The 9,259-nt window shown below is 36.4% G+C and overlaps 1 protein-coding gene across 1 annotated transcript; it reads right to left on the reverse strand.

Moving 5' to 3' along the window:
- Positions 1 to 8,669: 8,669 nt before the first annotated feature.
- On the reverse strand, positions 8,670 to 9,038 carry LOC133311116 (uncharacterized protein At2g29880-like). The gene has a single exon (XM_061512137.1). It carries the CDS (start codon positions 9,036 to 9,038, stop codon positions 8,670 to 8,672), a length of 369 nt encoding a protein of 122 aa, XP_061368121.1.
- Positions 9,039 to 9,259: the final 221 nt, after the last annotated feature.

The raw sequence follows: 9,259 nt of genomic DNA on the forward strand, positions 1-9,259 counted from the left end.
ATAGCTACGCTTAGAAATTTAATCTCAAACTTTGGATTCTGAACCTAGTCATTTTTCTAAGATTTTTCATATTTTTATTTTATTTTTCGTAGTACTTTTCCGGTACGCGCTTTTACTTAGCCAGTATCAGTTCTGACACCATTTCTCATTATTTCGACTTGAAACTTGAAATCTCAGTCCTATATATTATTCTAGGAATATTTATGCACTTATTATAATTTTTCGGGATACTTCATCGGTACGCATTTATACCGTGAGCAGAACCGGTATCTGCACTTTTCGTCAGAAAAGAGACTTTCAACATTCATAATCACTTACTATAATTATTTAAGCCTTCTCATAATTATTAGGGTCAATTATGGAATTATCTCATTAATCACATAATTAATTAATTAAATTCCTTAATTAACGGTGCGGGTTCTTACACCCTACATCCATATCCACCCGAGACTTCCTAGTGTACTCTACTCCTCTCCGGATTACACACCACGACCCTAGGTCAACTGGAACTCCCTCAAGGAGACCTATCCAGTGGAAGTCCGTAACGCCCGAAGGCAACAGTCGACTGGCCAGAGACACGGTACATCCTATGTACCACAACACATACAATGCATGAACATGTTATCCTATATTATTCATATACATTTCCTACCATTACCTATGTAGCACCGATACGGACACGAGACACGTGACACTATACGATACGACACTCTGATACGTTAATTCTAAAAAATGTTAGATTTTGACACGTTAGGACACGTTTTGATATTACATAAATTTTTAATTTATGTAATATATATTGTATGTAATATTTAATAATTTAACAAAAAAATGAATCTAAACTTATAATATTCATAAATTTTGAAAAAAAACATAAGATATCCCAAATATTTATATTAAACTCAATAAAATGGTAATCGTAATTCAACGAATCTAATAATTGAAACTAAAATCTTAACTCAACGCAACCTTTGAACCTTTTTTTGAATTTTTATAACACGTGTTGGAGTGTCGGGGAGTGTCGGAGTGTCCGAGAGTATCGAGAAGTGTCGGACACGACACGTTAGGGTTTTTGAAGTGTCTGTGCTTCATAGACCATTACCCTCAACGGGCATGGTAGAGCACACACGGGGATCAAACCCCAGTACCAAGGGATTACATGAATAATCTCCTCTCCCACAGCTCTAATCGAATACTCCCCGAGCAATGTACAAACAGAAATGCCTACAGATAGGACATTCCCAATTCAATTTCCATTCACCAAACACATGCAAGTTATCAAGCATACAAGCATGGTTCAAGAGTACTTACCACAATCCCTTTGGTCTGGGACCAAGGGCAACCCACCGAGCTCACGATTCAGTACTCAAATTCGTGGGAGGCAACCTACATTGATCATACACGGATCATCAATATACGGTGAATCCACCAAAGTCACAAAACGTCAAATTCCTCCCCGCACCAATGTGAGGTTCGACCAAACAAGTGTAAATTTCCAAAATATTTTTCTAAATTTTCTTTTTATTTTTCTTTAGCATCATAATGCTACCCCAACACCATTTTAGGTGTCACTTTCCATTTTACACCATCCAAGCATCATTTTGCCATTTATTCCACTCTAGGTCCAATTACCAATTCCACACAACCAAGTATTTTTCGTTTTTCCTTTCATGCATCCATTCACCTCAAAATACCATTTAACACTACACAATATCAATTACACAATTTTTGCATCATTGGACCCTAAATACCCTACATGGCCGAATTCACCATAGTGTCCCCCCAAGGGATATCCAACCCAATTTAGCAATGCAATACATCATAACATCCTAATATTAACTCATATAAACATCCAACAACTAAATTACACAATCACATAATCACTCAAATTCCACAAAGTCATGGCATCACACTCAAAAATCCACTAAGTTATCATCCAATTTTCTCAATAAATTTTATGACATATATCACTCCAAAACATCATTCTAAGTCACTTTCATCTAATACACAATTTTGATTTGAGCTCTCTAACTACACCAATTCATACAAAGTGACCCTAGGGTTCATAAATTGAATCAATTAATCCAACCAATAGAATGTGATGAAACTTACTCAAAAGCTTGGCCTAGGACTCCTCCAAGACATATCCAAGCATTGGAGAACCAAACAACTCCATGAGTGCAAATCTACACCAAAGGGTCACGGGTTTGGGGGGGATTTTCTCAAAATCTAGGGAGTTTCATGTCTCAAGACCACAATGGTTGTGTTTGGATGGTGATTTCCAACAAGTTTCATGACAAATTTTCCTTGATTTGATGATGTATGGAGGGAGTTAGGAGAGAAAGAAAAATCAAAGTGAAATGGCCATGGGGGAAGGGGTTGGGCGCGGGTTTGGAGAGAGAAATAGGGTGTGATGGGGATGATGAATAGTCCATGACAAGTGGACTTAAGTGACTTAAGTGAGGTGGGCCCACCGCCACTTCACGCGATTTCAAACTAATTCAAAACTCTCTCTGATTCCACTAAACGTCCATAATTTCATAACCTATTTAGAAGCTCTAATTTTTAACATTAACCATTGTCCTTTAATTACCCTTGATCAAATGAATCCGGAGTTTTTCGGTCGTTCGGAGAAATTGCAGTTTTAAGCTGTTACGCGCGCTCTAGGCACGCTTCCCCAAACTCACTAATTTCTGTCAATTCTCATCAGAAATCATATTTCCTAGTCCTATATACCATTTATAACTTGTATCCAAATCTAGAGCTCAAAATTCAATAGGCACGCTTTACGGTGCAACTGTACCGCGATATTTTTACCCGGTAAAAACACTATTCATCGAATTTTCAGAAACTTGCTTAACCACTCAAGTGTTTCGTTCTGAATCCATTTCCAGGGTTATTTTTATCATCTGAGACCTCCTTGTCAATTTTACCTTCCTAGGGTTACGTGTTTGACTAATTACCGTTTTACCTTTCCTTTGTATTTTGACTTAATTTCCAGGATTTTCACTAATCCTACCCTTTAATCCATATTTAATATATTAATATTTGTTTTAGAAATGCGAGGTGTTATAGATTTGGAGTTATGAAGGCATTGTTGATAAGATCATAAATAAAATCTTCCATCCTGGAATCCCTATTTTCTTCTCCAAGAGTTGTAGCATCGGTATCATTAGTGCCTAATGCAATGGAACCATTCCCAGTAGCAGTTGCACCACTAAAGACAATCTTCAATTCTTCATAATCAACTGCACTCTTTTCACGAAGCTTACCATGACTTGGATAAGAATGGAAAATAACAAATTTTTCTATGTTAATATATTACAAAGAATATAATGTACTAATTTAGTAAGCTATTTGATGTGCCTCTGGCAGGTGTAGTTTTCTAAGTTAAAATTGATAAGAACTAATTCATAAAAGAGAAATTTAAATACATATTTTCTTATTATATTGATTCTTTCTATGTCAATGATATTTCTCACCTATTGGTTGTGTTTATACAGGTAAAAGAAGTGAAAATTAAAAAATTATAAAAAACCTGTTGACGCGACTCCACACGGGTGTAGCACAGTACAAATTCCAGCAACATGGCGCGGAATGGCAGCACACTGGCACACACCAACGCCAATTTACGAATTTCGCAACGGAGCTTTGCAAGTGGCGCCAACTGGCGCCGGTTTTGTGGAGAAATTGCAATTTTGGCAGAGAAGTGGCGCCAGTTTTCGAGGAAGTTGGTCCGACTTTTACAATTTGGTAGAACGCGCCAGTTTGCGGGAAAAATTACACCATGTTATCTGAGGGCATTTTTGGAAGAAGGAAAAGAGGCGTATAAATAGGATGCCTTTTACAGAATTAGGGATCGAATCCTATTCTGTTGAAGAGAGACAACAGCGGTGCTCAGAGAAGGTTTTGGAGGTCTATTTCATCTTCTTTTTCTTCTTCTTCTTGTAATTTACCAAGTTTATGAATATTGAATATTTAGCCATGATAATGGTTGGCTAGTTCTTTTTATTGTAGTTAGGGTCACAAACCCTATGTGAACCCTTTTTGCGATGGATTGATTATTTTCGCTCATTTATTTTAATATATTTTATTTTTACTCTGTGCGTATTGATATTATTTCTGTTAGACTTGATCAACCTAATAGGAGATAATAATTTGGGAAATAGGGCTCGCAATAGGAATATTGGGGTTTTTGATTCTGAAAGGGGGTAAGGTAACAATTTATGCATGCTCTAGGAATTGACTTGTGTGAGTTGCAGTCGTTTGATTTATCGTGATTAATGCTTAATTTCATGCGGGGTTGCTAAGGGATTAGGATTCCAATTGAATTAAAGGGTTAGATTGCCAAGGGATTGGGATTTAACTAATTATTTTAGATGATAATTTGTCTGAGTTATTAAATTGAATTAACGTTGTCAGTCAATCCAAAGTTTAAAGTGGGGATCATATGGTGCGTGTACCTTAGCTGCAATGCTTTTTATTATTCTCTCAAAAATCCAAACTTTACTATTGTTATTTGAATTGAAAATTATATTTTAAATTTCTGTCTTTATTTTATTATCAATTCACAATTTTTCCAACAACAACCGAGTTTTCCAACTTAAGGGGACTGGTTATTGTAGTACTTGGTTTACAATCCCTGTGGAGACGATACTCTACTCATTCATTATATTACTTGTGCGATCGGTATACTTGCCGGAGAGCATCAAGTTTTTGGCGCCGTTGCCGGGGATTGTTAATTCCAATATTATAAATAACCGTTGATCTTTGAGATTGGATTTTTATCTTATCTTGTTTTGTGTTTTGCAGGTGCTACTAACAAATTTTTCTGAGTTTTATGCGAAGTAGACTTCCCCCTAAAGACTTTGTATTTGATCCTAAAATTTCAAGAACTAAGATGCCTCTTTTGCTGGGTAGACCTTTCTTGGCCACTGCTCGGGCCATGATTGATGTTGAAAATGGAAAGCTTGAGTTAAGGATGAATGATGAGACAATTACCATCAACGTCTTTGACTCTATGAAACAATCTTCTGACAAAGTCGAACTTGATGTTTTAGAGCAAGTGGGGAAAGAAGAAAAATCTTCTAGTCAAGAGACTGATGAAGAACTTGAGGTGCATGAGAGTGTTCCTGTTAAGGAAGGAAAGAATGTAGCGTTTGAAGTTCTTGAGGAAAAGAATGATTCTGAAAAAGAAGATGGTGCCCCAAAAATAGAGTTGAAGGAGCTTCCTGAAACTCTGCAATATACCTTCTTGGGTAATAAGGAGGCAGTGATTGAAGTATTGAAGGAACATGGGACTGCCATAGGGTGGTCTATTTCTGATTTGAAAGATAAAGATCCCTCTTTCCGTACCCACAAAATTATTAATAAGGATGATGACAAAAATGTGAGGAAACCTTAAGGGAGGCATCATCCTACAATGAAGAAGGTAATGAGAAAGGAAGTGGTGAAACTCTTTGATACTGTTTGAAGGATGTGTGCGGATCACCGGAAGTTGAAGGCCACAAAAAGGAGAATATTTGACAAGAGACATCGAGACTCTATCTCTCAGAAAAACCAATACTTTACAGAGTTCCTCACATGGCTTCATGGTTTGAACCAAATCTGGGAATGATGGTCGCATGCACCAAGGCACCCAGTACCACCAGGTCCTCTAATTGCTGAGTCATCCCATACTGCTGAGGGGGATGACATGGAGGATTGATTAAATCTTCTTGCTGACAGAGATTTAGTGTATATTAGTTTATTTTTCTTTTTAGTATTTTGCTGTTTTAAGTTAGTATATTTCCCAAACATTCTGATGCTTTATGGTGCGCATTATAGTTTATCCTATATGCCACAGTTTGTTCCATGGTGCAGGTTTATCATCCATCTTTTGGTTTGATTATTGCTGGGGACAACAATTCTTTAAATCTGGGAATGGTAGGCTTTAGGAAAGAATTTTGGACCTGCAGTTCTTTATCAGTGGAGATATTCTAAACTCTTTTAATGTTTTTTTAGTTATTTTAGTTAGTTATTTTGTGTGCTCTTTAATTTTAAAATATATATATATATATATATATAGTGATCTGTTTTTCAAGCAATTCTCAGGTTTAAATGTGCTTGACTGAATTTTTGGAAGTATGTTGTATGACATTTTGGCATGACATTGCATAGATATAATTGGATTGCATGAGTGCTCATTTGTTTGAACTGATGTTGTGAAATTCTGATAATGTCTGAGGTCAATTTTCTTGAGTCTATATTGATACCATAGCTGTGAGGTTTGAGCTTAAACACTGAATTTTCTTGTTGAGAGACCTCACTATTGTAACACTCTAGAACTTGATCTGTTTCTCTGTTATGCATGCATTGGTTGATATGATAAAGACATTTTGTTCTTGTTAGCTATTGGCCAAAATAACCCACCTGTATGAATTTTTCCATTGCTAGCCCCTTGAGCCTGAAAAAAAAAATTGTTGATGAATGACCTGTGGCCTGATTGATGGCTTAGCCTATATCCATATGACTTACCTTGATTGAGATTGAATTACTAATGTGTTGAAAATAAAACAAAGAAATTGAGGTAAACTCCACAAAGGTCAAGTAATTGGGGGATGTAAATTTCACCTGTGCCCTTAAAACAAAGGGAGAAAAAGAAAAAGAAAGCAAGAAAAAGAAAAGAATGAATGTGCATAAAAGGTGGGTGGAAGGAATTAATTCCCGAAATTCTGTGGGAATGTTAGTGGAGCAAAACCATTGAGTTGAATGTGTTAAAGTGAAATAATATCAGTTTTTCAATCTCATTGTTGTTTGAGCTACTGTCCATATATTCGTACCCGTTAACCCGGCCAAGTTACAACCTGTGAAGTCCTTTTGATCAATTGATGCATGTGTTTGATTCTTCATTTTTAAGAATTTTTGAGAATATAATCAAGCCTATGGTAGTGTTATAGCTGTGATTGATTGAGTGCTCATGATACCCTTAAACACTGAGCGTTGAGTGGACATTATTTATCTGTGTGAGGGGCAATCAATGTAGACTTGTATCTTTAAGAAGCTGATGACATTGTTGGGAGTTTATGATATTGGGTCAGGCATGCATGGCATATTGTGTCTGAGAGTGTCTATGGATTGTTATGTTGGATTAATTGAATATGTCCTGGATTGAGTCTTGTACATTGCTGGGGACAACAACGTTTAAATCTGGGAATGATTTGATGTGCCTCTGGCAGATGTAGTTTTCTAAGTTAAAATCGATAAGAACTGAGTCATAAAAGAGCAATCTAAATACATATTTGGTTATTATATTGATTCTTTCTATGTCAATGATATTTCTCACCTATTGGTTGTGTTTATACAGGTAAAAGAAGTGAAAATTACAAAATTATAAAAAGCCTGTTGGCGCGACTCCACACGGGTGTAGCACAGTACAAATTCCAGCAATATGGCGCGGAATGGCGGCACACTGGCGCACACCAACGCCAATTTACGAATTTCGCAACGGAGCTTTGCAAGTGGCGCCACAATGGCGCCAACTGGCGCCGGTTTTGTGGAGAAATTGCAATTTTGGCAGAGAAGTGGCGCCACAATGGCGCCAATTGGCGCCGGTTTTGTTGAAATTTTGGCACAGTGGCATGGCGCCTAGTGGCGCCAAAATGCCATTTCTGAGGAAGTTGGTCTGACTTTTACAATTTGGCAGAAGCGTGGCGCGAGTTGGCGCCACACCGGCGCCAACCCGCACTGATTTGCGGGAAAAATTACACCATGTTGTCCGAGGGCATATTTGGAAGAAGGAAAAGAGGCGTATAAATAGAATGCCTTTTACAGAATTAGGGATCGAATCCTATTTTGTTGAAGAGAGACGACGGTGGTGCTCAGAGAGGGTTTTGGAGGTCTATTTCATCTTCTTTTTCTTCTTCTTGTAATTTACCAAGTTTATGAATATTGAATATTTAGCCATGATAATGGTTGACTAGTTCTTTTTATTGTTGTTAGGGTCACAAATTCTATGTGCACTTTTTGCGTTGGATTGATTATTTTCGCTCATTTATTTTAATATATTTTATTTTTACTCTGTGCGTATTGATATTATTTCTATTAGACTTGATCAACCTAATAGGAGATAATAATTTGGGAATTAGGGCTCGCAATAGGAATATTGGGGTTTTTGATTCTGAAAGGGGGTAAGGTAACAATTTATGCATGCTCTAGGAATAGACTTGTGTGAGTTGCAGTCGTTTGATTTATCGTGATTAATGCTTAATTTCACGGGGTTGCTAAGGGATTAGGATTCCAATTGAATTAAAGGGTTAGATTGCCAAGGGATTGAGATTTAACTAATTATTTTAGATGATAATTTGTCTGAGTTATTAAATTGAATGAACGTTGTCAATCAATCCAAAGTTTAAAGTGGGGATCATATGGTGCGTGTACCTTAGCTGCAATGCTTTTTATTATTCTCTCAAAAATCCAGACTTTACTATTGTTATTTGAATTGAAAATTATATTTTAAATTTCTGTCTTTATTTTATTATCAATTCACAATTTTTCCAACAACAACCGAGTTTTCCAACTTAAGGGGACTGGTTATTGTAGTACTTGGTTTACAATCCCTGTGGAGACGATACTTTACTCATTCATTATATTACTTGTGCGATCGGTATACTTGCCGGAGAGCATCACTATTAATATACCTTCAAGTAAACTTCCCATACTTCATCACTAGCAGTTAATGTCTTTGTAACTGTGTCCCACCCAAAGCCAGAGTTGTTACGCATAAGCGTCGACATTTTGTTATATTTGTTCTTCAACCACTTTAGCCGACTCAAGTAATGATTATAAGTTTTAGGAAACCTAGTCTTTGCATTAAGATGATGAAGTATCACTCTTTCTACATTTTGTTTGCTAAGTGATCCATTAGCATCACACAATCCATTGTTGATAGCATCCACCAAGAGGTGCAACAACACATTAGTATCATCCATGGTCCAAGATTCATAGTTCTCTTTCTCTTTGCCCTTTCCTTTCTTATTTCCTTGTTGTGAATCCCCCATTTGCTATAATAAGATTAAAACTAGACAATAATTAAAATAATTTTAATGAGATTAATATCAACACAATTTAAAAACATGTTTTTTCAAACGAGTAAACCAAACTAACGTTAAATAGTTCAATCAACAAACAATAAAAAAAAGGATTGAATAAACTAATTTCTATCAACATGCTGCTTGTCTTTATTAGATATTCGGGTGTTGTATGTTCTTTCTTATTGCTC

The sequence above is a fragment of the Gastrolobium bilobum genome, unplaced genomic scaffold (assembly GCF_033153095.1).
Source record: "Gastrolobium bilobum isolate Gb01-03AN ecotype WA unplaced genomic scaffold, APGP_CSIRO_Gbil_v1 utg33789, whole genome shotgun sequence".
Classification (NCBI taxonomy): domain Eukaryota; kingdom Viridiplantae; phylum Streptophyta; class Magnoliopsida; order Fabales; family Fabaceae; genus Gastrolobium; species Gastrolobium bilobum.

Bases quoted from the DNA above. Each gene is read 5' to 3' on its own strand.
- LOC133311116 (XM_061512137.1), bottom strand. From the start codon at position 9,038: ATGGGGGATTCACAACAAGGAAATAAGAAAGGAAAGGGCAAAGAGAAA.